This window comes from Pteropus vampyrus, unplaced genomic scaffold (assembly GCF_000151845.1).
Source record: "Pteropus vampyrus isolate Shadow unplaced genomic scaffold, Pvam_2.0 Scaffold336, whole genome shotgun sequence".
Classification (NCBI taxonomy): Eukaryota; Metazoa; Chordata; class Mammalia; order Chiroptera; family Pteropodidae; genus Pteropus; species Pteropus vampyrus.
This window is the reverse complement of record NW_011889117.1, coordinates 568,464-596,035: the sequence shown is the minus strand read 5'-3', so window position 1 is coordinate 596,035 and position 27,572 is coordinate 568,464. Positions and strand designations below refer to the sequence as shown.

Genomic DNA, 27,572 nt, shown 5'->3' with positions numbered 1-27,572 from the left:
GTACAAATTGATTAAAAAAAAAAAAAAAGTAGAAGAAGAAGACAGTTGCTAAATGCCCCCTAATAAGAGACACGTGAAATAAACTAAGCTGCAGCCATCTAGTCATATGGACACCAGTTGTCCACCCAATAAGAATCAAGTGCAGTATGTGTCTTAAATTGCTTATGTTATAATTGGATCATTGTAATGTATGTAGTTCATTAGTGCATGACCTGTATATTAAGACATCTGCTGGGTTTTATGAATGAGGATTCTGGGTTCAGAGAGGCCAGAGGACCTGCCTGAGGTCCCATGGCTAGAGAGGCAGAGCTGGGATTTGAAACAGTTCTCTGCTCCCTGAGTCTAGATTCTCAGCCTCTTTTGGTACCATCCATAGTAAGTTCTCATTTTTCTCCATCAAAGGCAGCTGAAGGGTAGACACAGTTTTTGAGCTGGGCAGCTGATACTAAGTCACATGTCAACTTGTCTTTGAAGCCAGTTAACAAAGCTTCTTACCCTTCTCCCAGGTTCGACCCTAGTTGGTGGTGGGGGCTATTTTTGAGACTTCTTTTCCTCTGGGGATTTCTCTGGAACTAAATAGCTCAGGAATTTAGTGATATCAGTCTACAGCTTTGGGCCAATCAGGACTAATAAGAGTTACAGGTTTGGTCCAAAGTGTCTCTCTGGCCTTCAGTTGGACACCCTGGCCATGGAAGAGTGGGCAGTTACCTGTAGATTTTCTAATTATTAATAATTCTGCTTTTTCAATGTCTCTCCCCCTCTAGAGACTCTATTTTCTGTGGACTGGGAATTCCAAGAGGGCAGGGGTTTCTGTTTTGTTCACTGTTGTGATCAGTGCCTGGCACACAGTAGGTGCTTAGCAAATGCTTGCTGGCCAGCTGACTGAGATGGAACCACCTCACTGTCATTGGCTCATGTAGAGGTTGGGGCCCAAAGCAGTGGGTTATCAGGGCAGGTACTGAGTCCAGATCTTGACTGTGTCACCTACTGGTTGTGTGATCTTGGAAATGGACTTGCAATCTTCGAACTTTAGTTTCCCCATCTGTAAAATGGGGATTACAACAGAATCTACCATATGGGATGGGTGTGAAGACCGAGAAAGATGCTACTTATACCCCAGTGCCTAAATGATTATAGATTGTCAAATATTATTAATGATTATATTTGCAAATAGGGGTGATTCTGCTATAGCTCCCCTCCCCAGAAGTTACCAAGAAAAGTCATTTTCTCAATAGCATTTATTGAGCATCTACTATATGCTCGGCTTTACTGAATGAAAGAATAAAAAATGAATGAATGAATGACAGATGGGGGGGAAAAGCTGGAGGCGTATTGACCCCAGGCAAAGTCAGTTGCACTCTCCCACTTACAGATGAGAAACTGATACCCTGAGAGAAGAAGGACTTACCCCAAGGTCCCCCATGAGTGACCAGAGGGGCCAGGATGGGAACATAATCCCCACCTCCTAGCCCAGAGCTCTCCCCGTGACTGTGCCCTCCCTAGGGCAGGATGTTTAACCCCACTCACCCTGGTCAGAGACCATGAAGCTGCCTCAAATCCCAAGGCCTTTATCATCGATATTGGGATCCCGGATCTTAATTTGCCTGGAATAACAAATGTGGTCAGAGACTGGTGGGTCTGGGGTGGGGCTGGGCAGCTGTGGGCGGGCTCATAGTTCCCAGAGGAGAACACAGGACCTTGCACACCCAATTCAGACTATCCCTTTTGCCTCTGCTTATCTGTTCTCTGGCTGAGCACCCACCCAGCCTCATCTCCTCAACCTTTGCCTCCAGCACAGGTTTCTGGCTGCTCCAGAGGGCACCCCTCACATTCTCTTACACTCTTGCTCAAGAACCATCATCTACAGCAGAAGTGTCTGTACTTTGAGATTTCTCCTCTAATAAAATAAAGAAATGAAAAAGGTGGGGCTGGCACCCCCATGACCTGGATCTTAATTAGAATAATTCCATCTTTTCTCTCAGCTTCCTTTAGTACTAACACAAATAACCACCACCAACAGCAATGGCTAAGAAATGTTGAGCACTGACTATGCCAGGCACCCACTTTCTGCCCTTTATAAACATCATCTCTTTTATGCTTCTGAGGAAGTTGCTCTTACTTTCCCATTCTATAGATGGAGAAACTGAGGCTCAGGATGATAAGGCAGCTTATCTAAGGCCAGGCAGTGAGCAAGAAGGGGAATCAGGACTTGAACCCAGGTCCATCTGAAGCACATCGAGGGTGCTCTTGTTGTCTGTTTACACCTCTGTTTCTCTCCTGGTGTCAGCCCTGTGAGGCTGGACATTGCCTGGTTCATCTTTGCGTGCCTAGGCTCTGGCACCAGTAAAGAAATTGGGCTGGGAAGTTGGAGATGGGAGAGCTCATTTCCAGCTGAGTGACCAGGAAGTCTTCCTGGAGGAGGTGGAATTCGAACTAGGCTCTGAGGATGGGTGGGAAATGAATGAAAGGGGCCCCGAAATGGAAACTCAGGTAAAGCACCCATCCTCAAAGTCCTGGGGAGTGGGAAGATGGATGACAAAGGGACACACCATTCTCATTTGGTATCAGGACAGAGACGAGGATCTCAGTGGTGATGTCTTTCAGAAGTTCAGGCTGTGAGAAAGAAGGGACATTGTTACTTTGGCTGAGAATCCGAAGTCCTCCCAGCCACTCCTAGGATGGGTACAGCCCAGCCACATGGTGAGGACAGCTGGTAGAGATGCTGGAATCCCAAGTCCCCTGCCAGTCAAAGCTGCAAGAGCTCCTGGGAGTGGCACAAACCCAGCTGGCCCTGGGGCCCAGCAGGTGGGGTGATTGGGGTGTGTTAGAAGGATGCATCTCCTGCCCCCTACCCCACTCTACTGGTCTGTTCCATCAGCATATGCCCTGAAGGAATTTTGCCCTCTGTTTCCTGAGGTTTTAACTTTTCAAGGGAAGCCAGAAGTCCTGATTTTCATTAAACTTCCCCATTTAAAAATATTAGTCAAAGAAATATATATATTTAAGACAAAACAAGACAAAAACATAAGGACAAAACAAACAAACAAAACAAACAAACAAAAAAACAACCACTCCATGGCAGAAGACAGGATTCAGCCACCTTGAGATCTCTGTTTAGTCTGATTCAGATGGGGGAACTGAGGATCAGAGGGAAGGGTCTGCGAAGAGTCAGTCACTGAGATGAGTCTACATGCACAAAATGAGATTGTGAATAGAAGATATTTGTTTTCTAATTTTGAGTCAAAACTTCACAGAAGGAAAGTGAGTGTATCCGCATGTCTGTGAGTATATGTGTGTGGTCTCAGCTGCGTTCGGTATACAGTAGGTGCTCACTAAATGCCAGGAGGTTGGACTTTGTGGCTAATAATGTAGAAACTGGCCAGGCCACCATGGGGCTGCCTATGGGAACCTTGTCTGAAGCACATTCTGGGCAGTGTCTCCTTTCGAAATGGATCATCCTGGGCTATCTCGTGTCCGCAGAGATAATCTGCTAATACTCACGTTGAACAGGCCAATGCCGGAGTTCAGCAGGTGGATCTGATCAAAACTGCAACAGAAGATGCTCATGAGAGTGGTTGCTCGGAATCTCATTCATTCAACCAACAACTATTTATTGAGCACCTACTACGTACAGTACAGGCTCTGGAGATATAGCAATGAACCAAATCAAATCCTTCCATTATAATTGGGGTTGGAGGTGGGGAGACAGAAAACAAATAGCTGCCCAAAGAATAGAAAAGTCATCCTCAGAAGTGAGGACTGTGGTAGACTGGGGGAGCTTGGTCTTCTTCTAATGGGGATACCTGATTCCCAGCTCAACTCTTTGTTGTCATGTAGGCATGCAGTTCCACGGCAGTGAGATATTCTGAGTTTTATATGTTGGCAACTCATTTATATTAAAAATTCCAACCCTATGTGAGCGGATCAAAACACATCGGTGGGCTCGAGTTGTCCTAAGAAGCTCTAATTTGTAGCCTCTGAGCTCCCTCTGGGGTAGCAGGAGGGTGGTGAGATGGGGGTAGGATAAGCAGGGGCACAGAAGGCAGCAGGAGCCCCGTGCTTCTGGGATGGGCTGTATGGGGGCTCAGCATCTGGGCATGACCGTCACTGCTACTATCTTGAGGTGTCCAGAACGGGCCACCCAAGGCCAAGGGGATGGTACTGGGCAGGCTGTTTCCATGGCCGGGGTCAGCCTGCCCCATGGCTGCTGCAAGGCCACTTCCCTTTCCTTCTCTGTCTCTCACACTCAGTCCTTGACAGTGGGACAGTCCAGGTAAGGCAGCCTTTTTGCCTGTCCTGAAGTAGCCTTCACTGTACGCTCATACCCCAAAGATTCAAAACACTAGGTGTTTAAAGAAACCCAAGAGTCACCGGGCAGGACTCATTTTCATCACCAGAATCTTCACAATGATTTACATGTTACCTGATTTCATTCAAGGTGAACATAAGTTGGTCATCTTTGATGTAAAACTGAGCTTCTGAGCTGGCTTCCTGCAACAAGAGAAGCCCAGGCCCCATTTCTTTTAGAGGATCTGTCAATGGTGAGGTGTGGGGTTATGAAAGGAGGCTTGAGATCAAGCTGAAACTTGATTCTCAGCTACTGGCTCTGTGACCTTGGGAAAGGGTTTGACCTCTCTGGGCCTCACTTTCCTCATCTATTAAATGGGATAGTACCTATACCCACTCCTTACTGAAGCGATTACCACATAGGATCGTGAGGAATGATGATGACGGCCGCCAATATGCATGGAGCCCTGTGTGTCAGGCAGTGTTTAAAGAAGTTTATATGATTGTCTCCTTTGCCTCCTTTGAGCCTCACAACCCTATAAAGTGGCTCCTATTATTTTTCCATTGTAGAGGTGAGGAAACTGAGGGACAAAGATCAGTAACCCCCAGTAATGTTAATCATTATTATTGTTGAAAAGGTCAGAAGCACAGCCAGGTGTCAAATATACAGGTGCTAAATATATATATCAATTTGACCTGTGGGCTGGAGTGAGCCTGAGGGCAGAGTGCCAGGCTCCAGCTCTAGTTCAGCTGCATCCAGAGAGTAAACTTGTCCTGCAGGCCTGGTCTTGGTGGCCTTCTGACAAGTGCCTGCCATTGGCCATGGAGGGGCCAGGTCATCAGGGAGTGAGGCTGGCCTGGGCAGTTCTTTCCCACTGCTTATCGGGGGTTCAGAATACAGGAAGCCAGGACACTGTGCTTTGTGAATGGCACCCCTGAAATTGCATGTGGATAACCACAGCTGTATGCAGCGACTCTGCTGTAAGGAGAGTGTCAACATTAGCCTCCCACCGACATTCAGGTACTGTCCAGGTTCCTTGGTTAAGCATGATCCCAGCGCCCATACATGAGTCCTGAGTTGTCTCTCTTCTCTTTACCCCCCGTAGTGGGTGTGGTTGGTGCCCCACTCAGATCCTCTCCATAGGGCAGGGCATCCATCCCTGTGCTGCTGAGTGCTGCAGCTAATAGTCCACAGCTGCCCCTTCTCTGGAGCAATGCCCTTGTTTGAACAGATTGCCTTACTGGGAGATTATGTCCCTCCTACCCCTGGGGGTGGTTAGTGGCTGGTAACCGACTAACAACAGAGTGCAAAAGGCCTGACTGACAAAAAAAAGTTCCAGGATTAGAGTTGGGCCCCCAAAGCTCCTGATTCTTGGTTTTGAGCTTCCCCCACTCCAACCCTGCTGGGTAACAAGAGTGGTGGAAACGTTTAGCAAGGCAAGAGGGGTGAACAGGAACAGTGAATGGCAGGGTCCCCGAGATTGCTGCCGATGTCACAGGCAATTGAACTCACAATGCCCAGGGTGAAGAAGGGGCGGCGAACTTTACTGGTGGCGAATACTTCCAGCACGATCACTTGGGTCACCTTGGCACTACCATGGTCCAGAAGGAGCTCTGGACTCTTCCAGGTTAAGATCTTCACAATCTGTGTGCGCCCCATCTGATTTGCAGCCTGGAAGGACATGAGACCTGCATGTGGCCTCCTAAGTGCCCCACCATGGCCCATAGGTCCCATGTGGCTCCACGTGTCCTGGCCTGTGCCCAAATTTCTGGCCCGTGCTCCAGCCACACTGTCCCTCTCGCAGATCCTGGAATGGATTGTTGTTCTCCCCATCTCACAGCCTTTGGCTTTGCTTTTCCCTCTGTCTGGAATACCTTTCCCACCAGGGAAGCCCTCCCAACTTTCCCGGACTCCATCAGGTGCCCCAGTAATGCTCTCAGAACCCCTAGAATCGCTCCTTTGTTACCGAAATATTATCTGTGTAATTATTTGATTCGGGTTAACCTGTCTTGTTAGACTGAAATCCCCATGAGGACAGGAACCAGTCTGTGAAAGTCACCAGTGCTGGAAAGAGGGAGAGTGGCCCCACAGGTGTTTTTCTCCACAGAGGCCAGTGGACAGACCATAGCAAACACCCATCAAGCTGCAGATGGCCAACAGACTAACCTTTTCACTGATCATCTTAATCTTGGACTTCAGCCGCCAGGCCAGTTCAGGAAGCTGAAGATGAGAGGAAGCCAGAGCAGGTCAGCTGGAGAGGAGAGGGGAGATGCATCTCCAGTAGCCCCACTACTGGGATCCCCAGAACCCCAGAAAAGCTGGGTGGGCCTGGTGGTCCAGGCTACATGTTTGTTACTGGTGGAACACAGCACTATGTCAGCTGCTGGGGGCATGCGGTCCCTGCTGGACTGGATTTTTACTGTGAGTCGGTGGCGGTTGTGGACCTGTGGGCAGGTCCCTGCTCCTGGAGGACACAGAGAAATGATCTAGTTCTTAGTATAGTCACAAATGTGGTTGCTAGTGACCAATCCTCTTTTTTTGCCATCTCAGCCCCTTACTCTGAGTTCTAATCCTCAAGAGCTTAATTGTCTGCTGGCTGTCAGCTGACTTGAAGTCTTGATACTCTCCTATAACTTTGGGCCAAACTTTCTCCTCTGTGGGTCTCAGTTTCCTTATCAGTCAACCTGGAGGACGTGGCACACCCTACTTGGCTAGTGGTGGTTGCCTGCTGTGCTGTGTTGATAAGGATTCCAAGGCTGTCTTGGCCTCTAGGCTCAATAGGAAGGGCCCTGATCGATTCGCGATGTCTGCTATGGGCCCCATAATGGACAGCAGCAACACAACTGCCATTCCTGGACCACTCAGTATCTAAGATACCCTTTGGCTAGACAGGACTGTTATTTGGTAGAAGAGGCAGGTGTATCAGGTTCCAGAGGGCAGACTGGAGCTGGATGTTACAGGGAAAGTTACGTCTTTAGAGCTATATGTCAAAGGCGAAGACTATTACGGGAAGGAGGGGGCTCTCCGTTACTAGAGGGGTTTAAACTGAGCTTGACAGAGGATTCGTGATCAGGGGCTTAGGGCAGGGGTTTCCAAACCACCCTCACTCCCCAGCCATGGAACTGGGCTGCACAGCATGGGGTGAATGGCGGGCGAGTGAGTGAATCTTCATCTGTATTTGCAGCTGCTCCTCAGCCCCACTTCAGATCATCAGGCATTAGATTCTCATAGGAGTACCGGTTCCCGGTGCCAAAAAGGTTGGAGACCTCTGGTATAGGGGGTCCTTGCACCCCCTTTGATTCAGGAAATTCCTATGATGCAGTAGAGGTGCCTCCATCCTCTCTCCCATGCCAAGGCTTACCACATAGTCCAACAGGACCATGAATTCTTCTGGAGGGAGCAAGGCAACTATTACAGCATTCACCACATCCTGCCTCACGGTGAAGCTGAGAGGGGCTCCGTTCAGGGTAGGCATTGTCAGGGAAACTGCAGACTTATTAAACCAGTTGGTCACATTTCCTTCTGAGTCCAACAACTTGGCCTAAAGAGACACAAAGCAGAGAGGTGGCTGGGTACTTTAACTCCACAGCTTACCTAATAACCGCCTAGAAGGAAACACCACCACTCAGCCTGTTTTCCTTTTTGCACTTGCTTCCAGGAAGCTTATCCTGTAATTCCGTGCCTTGCTGTAGGTGATGAGTTATCTCAGGGGCCTAGCAACATCTATTCCACCTGCACCCCTTAGATATTCTCTGATTTTTTTAAAACCTTAGATGTCTTATTTGATATTTAGGTTTCAACTTCTCAGCTACCTTGCAAACCCTTTGGATGAAAGAAAAATCCAAAATTACAACGAAATGGATGGAAATGTTTGATGCTGCAGTTTTCTAGGGGATCCATGAAAACTGATCTGGGATTCAAGCTGCCCAGGTTGGCCTGGTCCCTTAGGGAGTCCAGCCCCAGCGTGAATGTGTAGCTCCACATTTTACAGAGAACTGACAGTCACTGGCCTCCTCCTGCCTGCCAGACCTTGTGCAGTCTCATTTCAAGTCCTCTTTTTGGTGACTATTATTATCTACATTTTACAGATGAGGACACTGAGGTTCAGAGAGGTGAAGAAACTTGCCCAAAGTCATACAGCCAGAGAGTTGTGGATCTAGGAGAGAAACTTAAGTCTGTGTGATCCTCAATGACATATTTTGATCCTGGTCTCTTCTTTCAAGGAAACCAGATATTTGGGGATTGACAAGGGCTTGCCTGAGAGAAAGGCCAAGAGCCCCAGTACACACACTCTGGCCCCTGACTTAGGAAATCAGCGTCCGAGGGCAGATCACTAGGATCAGTGCTCTATGCGTGGCCCTTAGATTCTACCCGCTGTTTTTTCTCCCTTAGAATGGTTTACACGGGACGTGTTCAGCTTGTTGAGATTTTTCTACATCAGCCTGTGTGTCCTAACCATGAGCAGTGTTTTCTCCCCTGAAACAGACCCATGGTGTCTGATCCTTGGTGGTCAGAAAAGGGCAGTGGTGTCCCCAATTTACTCTCAAGTTCCCATGACACTCACCGCGAGGTTGAGCTGGATGACATTACTCTTGATGGCGAGAGACAGAAGGTCAAACTCCAGGTGGTCAGAGCTGAGGGAAACGGGCACTGCTCAGGGATAAGAAGAAAGTTCTGTGAGGGTGAAGGGAAGCATTGGATGGGGTGGTTTGGGGGCTGCTTTTGGCTGGAACTGCATTATCGTGCTGGCGGGGGATAAGTAGGGAGGAGCAGTGGTAATGATGATGTTGGTAATGACAATGATGAAAATGACATTTACTGAGTGTATATCGAGTGCCAGGTGCTGTGCTAAAACTTTACATGTGTTAGCGCATTTAAACTTCACAAAGAACCTTACGAGGTAGGTCCGATTTTTACACCCATTTTACAGATGGGGAAACCAAGGTTCAGAAAAGTGAAATGATTGCTCATTTGAGCCCAGTTGGTCCTGTGCCATCATCCTGGTTTGGAACAAAACCGACCCATTGCTTGTAACTTTTCACCTCCCCATCAGACAGCAGTTTGCACTCAGGCAGGGTCTGGATCTGTCCACTGGATCATGTGTGTTCACCTGGGGATTCCCCACGTGGTCACCAGGGAGCAGTGGCATCCCATCTGTCCAGGCCGGTGAGTGGGGAATAGGCAGGGCGGCAGAGCGGGTGCAGGGGCGGGAGAGGAGTTTGTCCTTCCCCACCCCCAACCTCCCACTCTGCCCTTGGGGAGCAGAGGAGTCCAAGAGACTTCAGTTCTAGCCACAGTAGCCTTGGGTAATCTCTCCACCTCAACCTCATTTTCCTCATCTTGAAATGGGAGTATAATAGTAATATTTCCCTCCTAGGTTGTACAGGACGGGTACCTGGTAAAGTTGGCTTGAATCTGAATTACACCAGACTTGGAATTTGAAGAATTGGGTTTAAGTCTTCGCCCATCACTAACTTCCTTTGTGAACTTGGACAGAATGACTTAATTTCTCTGAGCCTCAGTTTCCTTATCTGTGAAGTCAATCTGTGAAGTCAGGTAATGATCACTACTTGATGGTGTTGTCTGTGGAGTCAGCCAGGTAGTGTATAAAACACCCAGCTCAGTATTTGCTCTGTGGATGCTTAATGCTACTCATTCCATTCTCTTCTTCCCACTCTCCTCTGGTCGCCCCTTTGGATGAGCTGCTTCAGATCCCAGAACGATAGATGGTAGAATTTTCTTCTTCCTGGCAATCCCCACTCTGAGGGGTGTGAGCACAGCAGAATTTCGAGGTGGGAGGCAGAAGCCTGTGTCCTCCCATCTCTGCTGCTCTCAGGGAGAAATGGCTTCCTTCTTGAGCACCCATCTCATCTCTTCCCTTGTTATCTCTTCTCTAATAGCCCACAGTGGTTGCTGTATTGATCATTCATCCATTTAGCACCATTTTGAAAACACTTCTCTGTGTCAGACAGAGCACCTGCTCTGTGCCCGGAAACTTTCTGTAAATTTTTAATCCTTGCTAGCAATTCTGTGAGGTAGGGATGTGTGAGCCCCTTTTACAGATGAAGAGCTGGGATTTGAACTTGGGTTTATGTGGGGTATCCACTGGCTCACGTGGAAACTTGCATATAGTGATTACCGGTGAAGTTGTGTTCAATTTCTGCCTGCTCATCCCAGGCAGAGATCAACTGATGCTTCTCCCACCTGCTGCTGGGCTGGGTTGCTACTCAGGCCTGACTCCCCCTGGGCAGAGTCAAGGCCCCGCAGTAAAGGAAAAGGGTGGGAGGGAGCAGTGCACTTACCCATCAGCAGGCGCAGGAGGTCTGCATACATGTCCTCAAAAGCCGCCTTCATTATGGGACACAGCTGTAACAGCACAAACGCAGGGGCTTCATCAGTGAGGGAGCCTGGACAAAGCCCTGCAGTTATCCATGTCTGGCCCACACGGCCTGAGTCCCACCATGGTGCCCACAGCCAGCCAGGTTTTCATCCAAGACATTGAGGACTCCACTCTCCCAGCCATCTCTGCTGCTCAGAACCCACTCCAGCCCCTTGTGTCACCTGGAGTCTTTTGCAATGATTTGCCCCTTGTCCTATGCTCTGGGTGCACTTGGCCCACCAGGTACCCTCCCTATCAGACTGCTCATCTTGCTCTCAAGAGCCCATGTTTTCCATGAGAGGGAGATGGAGAAGTCATTCTTTCGTTCACTTATTCATTTAACATGTCATTACTGAGTTCCTTCAGCATGTCAGAATCTACAACAGAGGCTGGCAAGATAGACCCAACCAGACTTGTGAACAATCTCATTCTGACCTTTGTGGGTTTCTAGCCGCAACACATCCCTTTTGCCCACTGAACTCTCTTCACCCCCAATTGCCAGCAATTTTCATCAGCAGTTTTGTCTCCCAGGAGACATTTGGAAATTTCTGGAGACATTTTAGTTGTCATAACTTGGGCAGTAATTTACTAGTAGTTAGTGGATAGAGGCCAGGGATGCTACTTAATATCCTGCAGTGCACAGGACAGCCCCCACCACAAAGAATTATCTGGTCCAAATGTCAATAGTGCCAAGGGCAAGAAAACCTTGGCCTAAGCTAATCCTGGCCTTGCCTGTTCTGCTAAGGAGGAGGTTAAACATTTACTTGCCTGTGGGACCCAAAAGCCTTGTTCTCTGCTCTAGGCAGTCCATTTTCCAGGTCAGTGCTCTGAGATTTTTGTCATTTTTGTCTTAGGTACAACTTCTCCAGTGGAAGAACCTTCTGGTTGACCACCCATTGCTACTCTCAAGAAAGGACATTGTACTTTGAGAAATGTTAACTTTTTCTGTGAAAAACCCATTCCCTGCTCCTAGCTGCTTTGCCAACCCAGGACCAGAGAGGATGGAGGACTTGGGCTCAGAGACCTCCAGCATTCGCTGCCAAGGGACTGCCCATTCCTCCCGGGAAAGGTGTCCCAGGTAACCTTTGCATCTTCTCCCAGATTGCGCCTTTCTTTAATTTCACCAGTGGGTCTCAACACTGACTACACATTAATAAAACACCCAGCTCAGTATTTGCTCTGTGGATGCTTAATGCTACTCATTCCATTCTCTTCTTCCCACTCTCCTCTGGTCGCCCCTTTGGATGAGCTGCTTCAGATCCCAGAACGATAGATGGTAGAATTTTCTTCTTCCTGGCAATCCCCACTCTGAGGGATGTGAGCACAGCAGAATTTCGAGGTGGGAGGCAGAAGCCTGTGTCCTCCCATCTCTGCTGCTCTCAGGGAGAAATGGCTTCCTTCTTGAGTACCCATCTCATCTCTTCCCTTGTTATCTCTTCTCTAATAGCCCACAGTGGTTGCTGTATTGATCATTCATCCATTTAGCACCATTTTGAAAACACTTCTCTGTGTCAGACAGAGCACCTGCTATGTGCCCGGAAACTTTCTGTAAATTTTTAATCCTTGCTAGCAATTCTGTGAGGTAGGGATGTGTGAGCCCCTTTTACAGATGAAGAGCTGGGATTTGAACTTGGGTTTATGTGGGGTATCCACTGGCTCACATGGAAACTTGCATATAGTGAGTACCGTGAAGTTGTGTTCAATTTCTGCCTGCTCATCCCAGGCAGAGATCAACTGATGCTTCTCCCACCTGCTGCTGGGCTGGGTTGCTACTCAGGCCTGACTCCCCCTGGGCAGAGTCAAGGCCCTGCAGTAAAGGAAAAGGGTGGGAGGGAGCAGTGCACTTACCCATCAGCAGGAGCAGGAGGTCTGCATACATGTCCTCAAAAGCCGCCTTCATTATGGGACACAGCTGTAACAGCACAAACGCAGGGGCTTCATCAGTGAGGGAGCCTGGACAAAGCCCTGCAGTTATCCATGTCTGGCCCACACGGCCTGAGTCCCACCATGGTGCCCACAGCCAGCCAGGTTTTCATCCAAGACATTGAGGACTCCACTCTCCCAGCCATCTCTACTGCTCAGAACCCACTCCAGCCCCTTGTGTCACCTGGAGTCTTTTGCAATGATTTGCCCCTTGTCCTATGCTCTGGGTGCACTTGGCCCACCAGGTACCCTCCCTATCAGACTGCTCATCTTGCTCTCAAGAGCCCATGTTTTCCATGAGAGGGAGATGGAGAAGTCATTCTTTCGTTCACTTATTCATTTAACATGTCATTACTGAGTTCCTTCAGCATGTCAGAATCTACAACAGAGGCTGGCAAGATAGACCCAACCAGACTTGTGAACAATCTCATTCTGACCTTTGTGGGTTTCTAGCCGCAACACATCCCTTTTGCCCACTGAACTCTCTTCACCCCCAATTGCCAGCAATTTTCATCAGCAGTTTTGTCTCCCAGGAGACATTTGGAAATTTCTGGAGACATTTTAGTTGTCATAACTTGGGCAGTAATTTACTAGTATTTAGTGGATAGAGGCCAGGGATGCTACTTAATATCCTGCAGTGCACAGGACAGCCCCCACCACAAAGAATTATCTGGTCCAAATGTCAATAGTGCCAAGGGCAAGAAAACCTTGGCCTAAGCTAATCCTGGCCTTGCCTGTTCTGCTAAGGAGGAGGTTAAACATTTACTTGCCTGTGGGACCCAAAAGCCTTGTTCTCTGCTCTAGGCAGTCCATTTTCCAGGTCAGTGCTCTGAGATTTTTGTCATTTTTGTCTTAGGTACAACTTCTCCAGTGGAAGAACCTTCTGGTTGACCACCCATTGCTACTCTCAAGAAAGGACATTGTACTTTGAGAAATGTTAACTTTTTCTGTGAAAAACCCATTCCCTGCTCCTAGCTGCTTTGCCAACCCAGGACCCAGAGAGGATGGAGGACTTGGGCTCAGAGACCTCCAGCATTCGCTGCCAAGGGACTGCCCATTCCTCCCGGGAAAGGTGTCCCAGGTAACCTTTGCATCTTCTCCCAGATTGCGCCTTTCTTTAATTTCACCAGTGGGTCTCAACACTGACTACACATTAGAATCCTCCAGCAGACAAGCTAGAATCCTTTGGGCTACTAAAGCCCCACCCAGACTAAATAAATCTGAATCTCTGAGGAAGAGCCCAGATATCAGTACAGAAGTCCCAATTATCCTCAGGGGATATGTTCCAAGACCCCCAGGGCGTGCACCAAACCACGGAGAGCACCGAACCCTACATATACTATGCTTTTTCCCTCTCCATACATATCTCGGACTTAAAAGAAGCACTTTATGGCTTCTCTTTGGTGTATCCAAATTGTCAGCATCACTACTCTTGTGCTTTGGGGCGATTATTAACTAAAATAAGGGTTACTTGAACACGGGTAATGTGATACTATGACAATCTGATAACCAAGATGGCTACTAAGCAGCTAACAGGTGGGGAGCATATACATTGGAGATGCTGGGCAAAGGGGTGATTCACATCCCAGGCAGGATGGAGTGGGACTTTCCAGTTTGAGATTTCGTCACGCTACTCAGAACAGTGCATAATTTAAAACTCATGAATTATTTATTTCTTGAATTTTTCCATTTAATATTTTTGGACTGTAGTTGACCACGGGTAACTGAAACCTTGGAAAGCGAAACCACAGATAAGCGGGGGACTACTGTGTTTTAAAAAATCTTCTCAGGGGGTTCCGATGTGCAACTGAAGTTGGGACCCATGTATTTATACTGACGGGGCTTCAACATTTTCTAGATGGGCTCCTATCGGATTTCAATGTGCTGCACCTTTTCCCTTCACATCTAGTAAAATATTCACATGACCATCATATCAAACCCAGCGAGTCTCGATGGGAAACCATGATGATTAACGGAAAGCCAGTTCTCTCATATCCTTCACTATATGTGGCTTTTCACTCTTAAAAACAGATATTATACAAAAAACATTTTGTAATCCCAAGTTTTTGCTATCTTTTCTAGTAAATGTAAAGTGTAGTAAATGTAAAAAAATACATTTTTAGCTATCAAAGTATGATGCCAGTTAAAGTGTGGTTTTGCTAGAGGCTTGGAAGAGATTTCCACCTGGGTCCTACTTCAATAAACTTCTACTTTTAAACAGAAAAAAAATTCTTAAAAGAAAAAATATCTCATGTCAGAAAAGCTAAATTTTACAAAATTATTCACTTTCAGATTTCTTTAAGAAGGCTCTCTAGAATGATTTAGTAAAGTATTAAATATGATGCAGCTTTTACAATAATTATGAATATTGTACAATGCAATAAAAAATAGATGTAACTTAAAGAAAATCATCTGATTGACACTGAGTGCAGCCACATAAAAAATATGAGTGCATTTGGATGGAGATTGGAAGGCGATATGCAACAGAGAAAATAGCTACCAAGTTAAGGTAGAAGGATTATGGGTATTTTTTCCCCAAAGTTGTTTAGTTATATTATCTTTTCATTTGAAAAAAGTTTTATTATAGAAAACATATTAGTTATATGATAAGCTGTTTTGAACCATAGGAGGCCCACTTTTGTGAACACATCTTGGAACTTATAGTGGAAATCAATGGTCAAAGTGGGTGAATCCACCTTATAGAGTTTTAATTTACCTGTGGTGTATAAAGGGCATATCAAATGAGATAGACTCATGTTTACTAACTCAGAAAAATAAATCCAACAGGACCTGGTGGTGACAGATCCCTGAAGACCACAGTTTGGTATGAGACATTGGTGTGCTAGCGCCGGCTTGTACCAGTTTGTGAGGGCCAGTTGTTAAATTTCCAGCAATTTCTGAGCTGGGTACTAAAACTAGACATTATTAGAAATTAAATTATATTAACTTACAATTAAATAAATTATATCAAAACAAAGTTAATGAAATCTCAAAACTCATTACTTCCTAATTAGTTTGTTATGTCTTACTATTATTTCTTGCTCTTGAGGTTATTTATGTCTGTCATATCTGTGTGGTGGAAATACCATACAATAGTGTGCTGCTTTGTAGTTCTTCCCAGTTTGGCTCAGTGACATCACATTAGTCGCTTGAAGTTGGTCTTGGAGGGAGTGTTTACACCAGGAAATAAGCAAATGCTATAAATCTGGGCTTCCTCCCCTCAGCTGCTCCAGAGTCAATTGTTAACAGTTTATTAGCACAGCTCTGTTCACGGTCTTCTGGCTGACTTTTGGCATTTTTATTATCTTACTCGCAGTGATCCATTGCTGAAAGAATTATCTGGGCCCAAGGTTTCCCACTCAAGGAGACACAGGTCCCTTAGCACCAGCTTGCATTTCCACCCCAGCCCCACAGGGGGAAGCAATCTTTGCAGGCCAGAAAGGAGGTCCTATTTCCACTCACCTGGCTTTTCACCAGTTTGGGAAGGGCTGGCACCAGGAGGTTCCTGATTTTGTTGGCTAAAGAGTTGACCAGGATGGAGAATCTTCCAGAGAGAAGGAGAGAGAGATTAGGAAAGGTCAGAGATGATTACTCCTCCCCTGTTTTATAGAAGGGGACACTGAGTCCAAGAGGGGAAGGAACTTGCCCAAGGTTACATGGCCTGTTAGAGACGGGGCTGGGAGTAGACTCTGAGCCAGGTTTGGATGGTGGCAGAGAGTTCTCAGGGAGCAGGGGCTGGAGGTTGTCACAGAAATCTGTGCAGGACACTTGGATGATGGCAATTGGCATTTCTCCCCATTCTCCTGTTAAGGAGAAGTGGCGGGAAGCAACACATTCTTGAGCTCCTACTGTGTGCGAGGCACTCTGCTGAGTGTTTACTTATGGCTGTGGCCTGAGCTAATCCTCTCACTGCAGCTTGGAAGATGCAGTGCAGGGAGGCGATTTGCCCAGCGTCACCCAGACAGTAAATAAGGAGATGCATTTGCCTGTCTCCAAAGCATGTTTTTACCCATGGCTCCACTAAAGCCTGCCTGGGGTGGTTTGAGGGGCCCTAGGAGGGTGGCTCCTCTGCACCTTTAAAGGTTTGCCCCGCTTTCTGGCATGATGCTTGAAATCCCACCATTATGGCTTCCATCCTTGCTGTCTTAAACTTTTTGGGCATCACATATTCCCTGAAAGAAGCCCCATATCAAGAGTCAGGAAGGACAGTCCCTTTCTTTCTTTGAGCATCAGTGTTTTCCATCTGTAAAATGGGGCAGGGCCACCACCCGGCTTCCCTCCCAGGCATGGAGGTAGCCTAGCCAGAGGTGGCCACACTCACTTTTGCAGCATGCTGATTCGCACGCTCCCGTGCTTTGTGGAGCAGTCTTCAAGGACGAGTTTGGGGTGACCCATCTTGCTGGTCTCCTCTCTGATGATGGCTTGGGCCACTGTCTCCATGTGTATCTCCACAATGCTCTTTATCAGGGGCCTGGGATCGGTGGTGCCCAATGCTGTGAGCACCCTCCCAGCCCCAGGATGGAGCAAACCTCTTGTCCCTCTTTGTCTTCTGGCTCTCTCACCTCCCTTCTCAAACTCCATTGCTGGGTACTCCTCATCTCCCCCATTTTTTTTTTTACCCCCGGCTTTTCCCGGGTTCGTTTTTTTTGTTTTTTTTCTTGTTTTAATTCCTTTGCTTTTGCAACAGTTTCCTAATTTATACTCAACTTCATACCCAGGTGTCTTACAGGCACCTTAAACTTAACACGTACAAAACGAACTGTGGATCCTTCCTAAACCTGCTCCTTTCATGATCTTCCCCGTCTTGGTTGCCGGCCACTCAATCCTGCCAGTCGCACAAGCAAAAACCTTTGAGTCAGCTTTGACTCTTCAATCTCCCTCTCTCTCCACCCACATTCAGTCATCAGGATTCAATTTTGTTGTCTCTACCTACCTCCCAAACATATCCAGCATCTGACCACCGCTCACCACCTTCCTGCCCCCAAACCCTCCTCCAAGCTTCGGTAGTTTCTGGATAACCTCACTGCCTCCATTCTGGCCCCTGTACACAGCAGCCAGAAGGACTGTTCAAAATGTTAAACCATAGCACGTCCCTCCTCTGCTCAGAATGCTACACAGCTCCTATGTCATTCGGTAAAAGCCAAGTCCTCACCTTGGTCCACAATGCCCTTATGATCTGGTCTCAGCTTCCTGCTGGCCTCACCTCTCACCATTTTCACTCTCTCTCCCCACTCTCTTTGCCATTCTTTGAACAAAGCCAGTGCACTCTTGCCTCAGGCCCTTTGCCCTGGCTCTTCCTTTTACTTAGAACTCTCTTTTCCAGATACCTGCGTGGAGGAAAGGGGGAACGAGTGGGCGAAACTGTCAGGTTTGCTGTGCCTGACCGAGGGGATACTCACGTGTTGAGTCCGGCCACCATGTCCAATGGGACTTGGACCACTAGCTCTTGACCATTAGCTGAGGGTTGCACCCACAGCTGGAGGATGTTGGTTGAGGTGACTCTCAGCCTGAATGGGAGATAGGAGAGATGAGATTCATCTGAGCATCATCTCCAAACTTGATCTCCATCTTTCCTGTCCCCCCTGGTGCCCAGCCAGCAGCTGGACCCAAGCCCTGTCCGCTGACTCCTCCTAGCATAGTCTTGCCTCAACCCTCCCCCCACTCCTGCTCACAACACTCCCACAGCTTCCCCTTCACTTAGGAGATGAATCTCAGCTCCTTGGGCTGACTTGTAAGACCTTCTTTGACCTGTCTCTTCTGACCTTCCAGTTGTCACCTTGGGGTTCGAGCATCAGCCATTCTGACTGACTCTCATCCCTCTATGCCTTTGCCTACGCTGGCCCTCTACCTGGACTGCCATTTTTCTTATGAAATCATTGGCTCACCTGTCACCTCTATGAGAAGAGTCACCTTATCTCTTCACCTTCTCACCCCATCTCTTCACCCTCTCACCCCATCTCTTCACCCTCTCACCCCAGGTGACCTTCCTCTGGGGTTGCCCTATTAGGGCTCCTGTGTGACTCTCTTATAGTTATTATTAACTCCTCTGGGAGCTTCTGAAAAAAGAGACTTCATTTGTTAACATTCTTTCTAGTCAGGCATAGAGTCGACACCAATTGATGCTTGTTAAATGATCGATTGAGTGTGCGTAGTGTGTCCTGGGCAGGAGGGTAGGGAAGGAGCTCCCAATTTAGTCTTGTTGACTTACCAGATAATATGGTTCAGGAAAGAGTTCACCAGATTGCCTAGTATGGAGTTGCCCCCCGCCGGCTTCTGCTGTATGGCGCTGAGCAGAGGCAGCTGCTGGAGGATGTTGGTAACATTATGGTCCTTCAGCTCCTTTGTCAGCCCTGGAGGCAGATCCCAGGGATTAGAGTATAGCAGGAGGGTCAAGAAGGATGGCTTGGTGGGGGCTCCAGGCTGGGGTGAGACATCACTCAGGGCTACTTGGATCTGGGCACAAGGTGAGGCTATGGATTGCTCCTTCCTAACCATCTCCACCGTGTAGATGTAGCCTTGAGGACAGAGGCCCAGATGGGTCATTTTCACATGGAGACTGAGGCTGGGGCATAACTGGGACCATTCACACCCCTGAGCATTGCCAGCCTCTGCTGGGAGCATTGGCCAGGATTCTTGGCACATGGACCTGCATTCTTCCCACCAGCCAGTGGCAAACACTTCTGGAGTCAAGAGGCTGGGAACCCACAAGGCTCTGCTTGGGACTGTTTTGCTGCCAAAACACACTTGCTAACAATTCTGTGGCCATCACATCCTATGGGCCTATTGTCCAAAGAGCCTCAGGTGATTAGCAGAGAAAGGAGGAGGCAAGATCAGGGGCCCGTGAAACAGTAACTCTGGGTTCTGTTCCCTACCGGCAGCCAGAGCCCGTTCGGCTTGTGTGCAGAGCAGGTCAGAAGTGCTGGAGAATTGATGCTTGGGAAGCAGCCCTGGGCCAGTGACCTATGCGAACTGGTGTACGAACACGCCAGCTCCCTCAGCCCTCGGGCGGGATGACTCAGGTGGGGGTGCCTCGCCGTGTCCTCCGTCCTTCTGTGTTATTGCCTCTCAACAGAAAAACCACCCTTTTAGCCTGTGATAACAAAGATGCGCCCTGTAAATATTCCTCCTTTGCCAGCTGGTGCAACGTTAAGTCCTGTCAGTAGAGGCTCTGGAAGGACATGACGGAGGAAGGGGCTTCCCCTTCTGGCCCTGGCCTTCTCCTGCCAGGCTCCTGTGGTATCACTGTCCAGGGTTGTGAGTTCAGCAGCACTCCTGAGGGCAGCTAGTGAGTACTCTGGGCATCCCAGCTTGCCTTCTGGCAGTTTCCAGGAGACAGCTTCCTGGTGAGTCGACAGCTACCCCCTTCCTCAGGAGCAGCTTTCCAGAAAATTCCATTGACTCCCTGCAGGCAGTTCTCTGGCCTCAGCTTGCCAGCTGTGGACCGGCTCTGACATAGACAACTCGGTGATTTCTCTACCATCCAGTGGGCTTCAACCACACTTCTCCCATGAGGTCTGGGGAGGATTCTTTCCTTTCAAGTTTGTTCTCTCCATGGATTAACCTTCCTCTCTCCCCAGTATCCAGGGTATTCTTTGAAGTTCTTTTTTTTTTTTTTCCTTCTTAGCCAATTCCCTATGACTCCAATCCCCTGCTCATTATTCTTTATACAAACTCACCTGTTAAGCTTACTGTGTGGTTTCTGCCTCCTGTCTGGCCCTAACTAACACAGTCACCTGGTAGGACTGAGCTCCAACTCACAGTGGTAACTATATGCCCTTGCCTGACATGCTTCCCACTCTCCTGCAGGTGTTTTCTGGGATCACCTCTAAAACCAACTACTTGCACACAACTCAACTCAAGATTTTCCTGGCTGGGAACCTAAACATGGTCGCTCATCTCCAAGCTCCTTCTGGCTGAAATTCCATATGCTTGCAATCCACAGTATGGGCCCAGGGCACCTTTGCTTCTCCCCATAGCACCTAGAACTCTCTGTTCCCTGTCTCTACTTGGGGATCCTTCCTCTGGCTCCAGTGCCTGTATGGCCCTTCAGGACCATGCCTACCCATCCAGCCCTGGCCCAGGCCAGGGCATGCAGAGCATTGGTCTTTAGATGGACCTCCAGAGCCAACTGATTATCATCCTCTTAGGGGACAACACTTGAGAGCAGTGGTTCTAAACTAGGGCAATTCTGTCCCCTAGGAGACATTTTTGGTTGTCACGATTGGGCTGAGGATGCTGCTAAACATCCTAGAATGCACAGGACAGCCCCCCACAATAAACAATTATTTGGTTCACAAGGTCAGAAGTGCTGGGGTTGAGAAGCCTGACCATGTCGTTCATCAAGCTCTTGTCACTTCCTGTCCTTTTGGATAGTCCCAGCAAACTCACGAGGCAGGCCCTCTCATTTGTTTCCAGAGGCAGAAACCAAGGTTCAGGGAGTTGCCCAGGGCCTCAGAGCTAGAGAGTGATAAAGCTGTGCCTGGGGCCCAGGCTGCCAGACTCCCAGCCGAAAGTCTTTGCTCTGGGGACTGGTTGCATACTGACTCTAACTCTCTGGGAGATTTAGGCGTGGGAAATAGGAGAGGCAGGTATATCATCACATGCCGTGCTACACACCCCTTCTGTAGGCTGCGGGACTAAGAGTAGTGGGTCTTTGGAATCATGGAATTTAAGAAGGCAACGATCTTAAAATCATGGGCTTTTGGGAATCTTAGACACTCTCAAGCTTTATAACCCGCCCACTTGCGTCTCACTTTAGACCTGGGGTCCCAGCTGTGCCTTGCATATCCCCAGTGACGGGGAGTTCCTTCCCTCCTTTGGAGAGCTGCTCCACCTGCCCCCTTGCCTCACGGTGCTGAGGACTGAGTGGCTGAGACTTACTTTCTCTGATGACTTCTGGGCCGAGGCTCAAAACCACAGGGGGGCTGAGGGTGGCTCTGACCAAGGTGGCTGCCAGCAAACCGCAGAGGAGAGTGAAGGTCCTTGAGCCAGCCATCTTCTTGGGGGTCAGTGAGCAGCAGGTGGCAGGCGTCAGAACTTGGGGTGAGCACAAAGGGCCCTGTTAGTCAGGAGGAGAGGCCAAGGGCAGGCCCACCACACCTGGTGACTTGGGGCACGGAGTCCACGAGAGGCCATTTCGTGAAGTGGTTAAGAGGGTGGGCTCTGGAGCCTGACCATTTGGGTCTGTGTCCTGCCTCTGCTTCCAGGTACTAGTTGTGTGGTCTAGATAACCAGCTTAACCTCTCAGTGCTTCAGTTTTCTCATCCAGAAAATGAAGTAGTGCCCTACTTTATAGCGTTTGGCACTTAAAGCCCTCAATGGTCCAGCCTCAGCCAACTGCACCTCCTGCTCATTCCTCTCTTGCTCTATAAAGTTCCAGTCACCTAAAGCTGCTTGAAGGTCCCAGAACATACCCTGTTGTCTCCTGTGTCTGTGCCTTTTTCCTTGCTCTTCCTTCTTCCTGTGATACTTTTCCCCTTCCTCATGAGCCTGCTGGATTCCCATTCATCCTTTAAAACTTTGCTCACATGTCCCTTTCTTCTATAAAGCTTTCCCTCTTCTGCAGCAAGAGACCCTGGACCACACTTGGAGAAATATTGTCCTATGTGCCCAGGACAGGAAGTTTGGAGGCAGGAGGTACATGAGAATGCAGGTAGGACTGAAAGTGGCAAGAAAGCTGTTTGCTTACTCCACAATTCTAAGGGGCCTGAGGAAGGACTAGATGGCTGCTTGGAGCCAGAAGGAGAAAGGCAGAGAGAGAGGGAGAGGCCTGTAGGTGTTTCCTGGGAGAGGAGCTGGGGGTATTCTGGTCCTTTGGCTGCTCTGTCTTCTCCATGAGGTGGAACGTTAGTACCTGTAACCTGGTTCTGAGTTCCTCAGCTTGCATTCTGGCTCAGCCTCCAAGACCCCATGGAAGCTTCTGCCTCCTGTGGACTGTTCTGCTTGGAGGGAGGAAAGATGCCGATCCAGAGACCAAACCTCTTACTTGGCTCAGCATGTGGTTTCCTTGTTGCCAAAGACAAATGTGGCATCTGGATGATGTATGTCTTCTATGAACTAGAACAGTGTGAGCTCTTAGAGACACCTGCAATAATGATTCAATATCTGCCTCCCTGACCGGGCCATGAGCTCTGGGAGGGAGCATTGGTTCTACTTGCTCCCCCTGTGTCCCTACTATTCAGCATAGGACTTGGCACACAGTGGGTGCTTAATAAAAAAATGGTTGCTGAATGACTGAATGGTCTCTGGGAGCTCTGGAAGAATGGGGAATCTGAGCCTGCTAAACCGAAAAGGTCTAGGCCATGGAGACCCTTTTTAAATTACAGAACCCCCATCCCTGTGTGTTGGGAGGCTTGAGGGTAGAGGAGAAATATCATGGGCCTTGAAGTCAGACAGACCCAAGTTGGAGGACTGCCTCTATCACTTTGATCTTTGGCAAGTGACTTACCCTCCGTGAGCCTCAGTTTTCTCATCTATAAAATAAGAGATAATATTATTACTTACATCACAGGGTTGTTGGGAGGATTAAATGGGGCAATCTATTTGTAGTCTGGAATGCCACAAGAGCTCAATGAATTTTAGCTGTTATTATGATTATGACAATTATTATTTCTGATACTGGGGTCAGAAAGAATCACCTTGCAGTCAAAAGCCAGAAGACAGAGATGGCACTCTGCACCCTGCTCTTTTGCCCAAGAAGCCCCCTAGCCCCTATAACTTTTTTCTTTAAAGCATCTTGGCCCTGATTTCTTTCCATTATCTTTGCACATCACTCTGTCCTGCTCTGATCAGAGGTGCTCAGGGAACCAAGAGGATGGTAGCAACCACTTCTGTGGAAAAGTGTCCCCTCCCCAAATCCCAATACTGTGCACAACCTCACAACACTGTATCTTGCCTCCTGGCCTTTGCTTATGTTGTTCTCCTCCCATGGAATGGCTTTCTTTCCTCCTTTGACTAGCCAACTTCTACTTGATTTCTCAACTGACACGTCACCTCTTTCAGGAAGCCTTCCCTGACTGCCCTCCACTACCATGTGCCTGGGCTTTCCTTGAGCACAGAATGTACCTCACTGGCTCATACTGGGAGTTCCCTGAGGGACCAGGATTGTCTGATGCTTCTCGTCCCCATTATCATCCTAGCACAGGGCTGGGCACAGAGCAATTGGTATGTGCAGAGTGGGTTTATGTCATTGGGAAGAGGTCAGGGAAAGACTTGGCCAGTCTGATTCCTCATCACTCCTCTTTGGTTTTCTTGGTGAAGAGCTGGGGACCTCTCTACTCCCTGGTCCTGACCCTCCGAGGGTCCTAGTGGACTGAGGGACCTTACCTCAAGGCTAAGTCTTCCTCTTGGCTCCTGACTTGACTTCAACAGGTGTCTGCAGCTCAGAACATTCCTGGTGCTCTAGGCTTTCAGCCCCTTCCCCACACTTTTACCTGGACACACGAGAGTTTTCAGCCTACTGCTCTTCTCACCTGGGCAGTGGGTCTGGAAGTGCAGCCTTATATCCTGTACACCCTGAGCTAGGCTGTCATTCTTTGCATTTGGGCCAAGGCCTGAGACTGGGCCAGTGTCTCCAAGGAAAATATTTGTTGCTTCTGTTGAACCACATCCTTGACTGGAGGAAGCCTTAGAATTCCAGCTTCCTGAGGTTCAAAGAAAGGAAATCTCAGGTTTTGAAGGGTGGATGGGGCACTGGGGCATGTGGCAGGCAGCTGGACCAGGCATGTTGTGGCCTGTGCACAGGGTTTCTTGACTCCTGGGCAGTCACTCCCATGGGGACAATGATGAGAACAGTAGCAGTGATGATATATGAAGTACCTATGACATGACAAGTGCCATCCTAGGCTTTATATTGGTTGTCAGGGGAGTGTCAACCCCACCAGAGTCAGCATCATTAGCTCAACTTTACTACAGAGGAAACAGCCTCACATAGTCAGCAAATGACAGAGTCAGGATTTGAACTAGAACTCTAACTTCAAAACCCATCTAGGCTGTCTACAGCCATGCCACCCTGAACATGCCTGATCCCGTCTGATCTCGGAAGTAAGCAGGGTCGGGCCCGGTTAGTACTTGGATGGGAGACCACCTAGGAAGACTGGGTGCTGTAGGCGTAAAAAACAAAACAAAACAAAAGAACTTATCTAGGGATGTCTCCCCAGCTTGGTGGATATAGGAGTGTTCTGAGTACAGACTGGGTTTGAGTCCTGGCTCCATCATTTCTATGCTGTGTAACTCGAAGCACATTTCTTAACCTCTCTGAGTCTCAGATTTTTTTTAACTGTGTAATGGGAATAATGGTAGCACCTACCTCATAGGGTGCTGAGAGGAACATGGTGCATATGGCTTAGAGCATAGGTCCTGGCACAGAGTTAATGCTCAATAAATGTTGCTGTTGCTATAATTACTTGTAGTGGGGTAAGCCTCTGTAGAGAAGCTATGATCATAGTTTAGTTCAGATAATGAACTTGGAGGAAGGAAGTAATAGCCTTGCCCATCCCTTATTCCTAATGCACCCAAGGATTTAGGAATATACATCTCCGTTAATTAATTCACTCAAGAGAATAGGTTTGAATTTCTTTTTTGCTACTTCTTTGCCATGTGACCCTGTGCAAGTTACTTAACCTCTCTGAGCCTCAATGTCTTCATCCGTAAAATGGGGATAGTAGTGGCACCTCCCTCAAGGATGCTGAGAAAATGAACCGAGGTGCATGCTCACATAGCACTTAGCATGTGCTTTTATTCATTTTTTTTTTTCTGTAGCAGTTTAACACCCTCTTTGCTTTGTCTGTGCCTTCCAGAATCTCAACGAATATTTGTGGAGTGAATGAATAATGAGGCATGACTATGAACTACGAGGACAAATGAACAGCCCTGCAGGACCCCCTTCACCTATTGCTCGGGGGAAGGCCTTGGCTCACTTAAGCTGCTCAGACAACTCAGAGGTGGGGCTCAGCAGCCCTAGGTTTACCAAGGGCATCTGAGGCTAAGCAGTGAGTGACTTGCTTTAGGTCACCGTCGGGGGTGCCAGAGCGGGGACTTGAGCTCAATCATGTTGCCCTCCAGCAACTCCAGGTTAATGTTGCAGGGCGAGAGGCAGACAGCCGTTTGGCATAATCTGGGAAACTATCCTTGCTGCCCAATTTCAGTCGAGAAGCCAGACTGTGGTTCAGAGCTGGGAGGGCCATTGCTGAATCCTGTGTCCATGTGCAGGGGGATGAGAAAGGGCAGAGAGTGCCCTGGAACCATACAGCATGTGGCTGGGTCCTGGCTGGTCTCATCTTCCTGGAGTTGTCAAGAGGAATAAGGCAGGAGTGTTTGCCATTCCGCCATATTTGCAGATGCATCGAAGGCCATGAATTCCTAAAGGTGAGGCCTCCTGGGAGGGACCTTGCCTGTCCACTGAGCACATCTCCAGAGGCAAACACCTTCTCCTGGGCTCCCCAGCCCGCCATGCCTACCGCCCATGGACAATGCCTCTGTGGGAGGCCCGAGCCTGGGCCCACATCAGCTCCTGCTTCTCCTGGCCTTTGCTTATGTTGTTCTCCTCCCATGGAATGGCTTTCTTTCCTCCTTTGACTAGCCAACTTCTACTTGATTTCTCAACTGACACGTCACCTCTTTCAGGAAGCCTTCCCTGACTGCCCTCCACTACCATGTGCCTGGGCTTTCCTTGAGCACAGAATGTACCTCACTGGCTCATACTGGGAGTTCCCCGAGGGACCAGGATTGTCTGATGCTTCTCGTCCCCATTATCATCCTAGCACAGGGCTGGGCACAGAGCAATTGGTATGCGCAGAGTGGGTTTATGTCATTGGGAAGAGGTCAGGGAAAGACTTGGCCAGTCTGATTCCTCATCACTCCTCTTTGGTTTTCTTGGTGAAGAGCTGGGGACCTCTCTACTCCCTGGTCCTGATCCTCCGAGGGTCCTAGTGGACTGAGGGACCTTACCTCAAGGCTAAGTCTTCCTCTTGGCTCCTGACTTGACTTCAACAGGTGTCTGCAGCTCAGAACATTCCTGGTGCTCTAGGCTTTCAGCCCCTTCCCCACACTTTTACCTGGACACACGAGAGTTTTCAGCCTACTGCTCTTCTCACCTGGGCAGTGGGTCTGGAAGTGCAGCCTTATATCCTGTACACCCTGAGCTAGGCTGTCATTCTTTGCATTTGGGCCAAGGCCTGAGACTGGGCCAGTGTCTCCAAGGAAAATATTTGTTGCTTCTGTTGAACCACATCCTTGACTGGAGGAAGCCTTAGAATTCCAGCTTCCTGAGGTTCGAAGAAAGGAAATCTCAGGTTTTGAAGGGTGGATGGGGCACTGGGGCATGTGGTAGGCAGCTGGACCAGGCATGTTGTGGCCTGTGCACAGGGTTTCTTGACTCCTGGGCAGTCACTCCCATGGGGACAATGATGAGAACAGTAGCAGTGATGATATATGAAGTACCTATGACATGACAAGTGCCATCCTAGGCTTTATATTGGTTGTCAGTGGAGTGTCAACCCCACCAGAGTCAGCATCATTAGCTCAACTTTACTACAGAGGAAACAGCCTCACATAGTCAGCAAATGACAGAGTCAGGATTTGAACTAGAACTCTAACTTCAAAACCCATCTAGGCTGTCTACAGCCATGCCACCCTGAACATGCCTGATCCCGTCTGATCTCGGAAGTAAGCAGGGTCGGGCCCGGTTAGTACTTGGATGGGAGACCACCTAGGAAGACTGGGTGCTGTAGGCGTAAAAAACAAAACAAAACAAAAGAACTTATCTAGGGATGTCTCCCCAGCTTGGTGGATATAGGAGTGTTCTGAGTACAGACTGGGTTTGAGTCCTGGCTCCATCATTTCTATGCTGTGTAACTCGAAGCACATTTCTTAACCTCTCTGAGTCTCAGATTTTTTTTAACTGTGTAATGGGAATAATGGTAGCACCTACCTCATAGGGTGCTGAGAGGAACATGGTGCATATGGCTTAGAGCATAGGTCCTG

General features: G+C 48.5%; 1 protein-coding gene and 2 pseudogenes across 1 annotated transcript in view; 2 read left to right on the top strand and 1 right to left on the bottom strand.

Moving 5' to 3' along the window:
- Positions 1-21,585, bottom strand: part of BPIFB1 (BPI fold containing family B member 1) — a 31,492-nt gene extending 9,907 nt beyond the window's left edge. Inside the window, exons 1-14 of the mRNA XM_011378365.1 lie at positions 21,471-21,585; positions 18,799-18,940; positions 17,990-18,097; positions 16,912-17,061; positions 16,053-16,134; positions 10,591-10,654; positions 8,853-8,938; positions 7,650-7,829; positions 6,455-6,508; positions 5,801-5,959; positions 4,424-4,491; positions 3,502-3,547; positions 2,550-2,613; positions 1,528-1,604 (exon numbers count right to left, since the gene is read on the bottom strand). Coding sequence (XP_011376667.1) covers positions 1,528-1,604; positions 2,550-2,613; positions 3,502-3,547; positions 4,424-4,491; positions 5,801-5,959; positions 6,455-6,508; positions 7,650-7,829; positions 8,853-8,938; positions 10,591-10,654; positions 16,053-16,134; positions 16,912-17,061; positions 17,990-18,097; positions 18,799-18,940; positions 21,471-21,585 — 1,395 coding nt within the window. The remainder of the gene's footprint in view (positions 1-1,527; positions 1,605-2,549; positions 2,614-3,501; positions 3,548-4,423; positions 4,492-5,800; positions 5,960-6,454; positions 6,509-7,649; positions 7,830-8,852; positions 8,939-10,590; positions 10,655-16,052; positions 16,135-16,911; positions 17,062-17,989; positions 18,098-18,798; positions 18,941-21,470) is intronic.
- Positions 21,586-24,582: 2,997 nt separating this feature from the next.
- LOC111730831 lies at positions 24,583-24,700 on the top strand (annotated as a pseudogene).
- Positions 24,701-27,204: 2,504 nt separating this feature from the next.
- Positions 27,205-27,322, top strand: LOC111730830 (annotated as a pseudogene).
- The last annotated feature ends 250 nt before the right edge of the window (positions 27,323-27,572 follow it).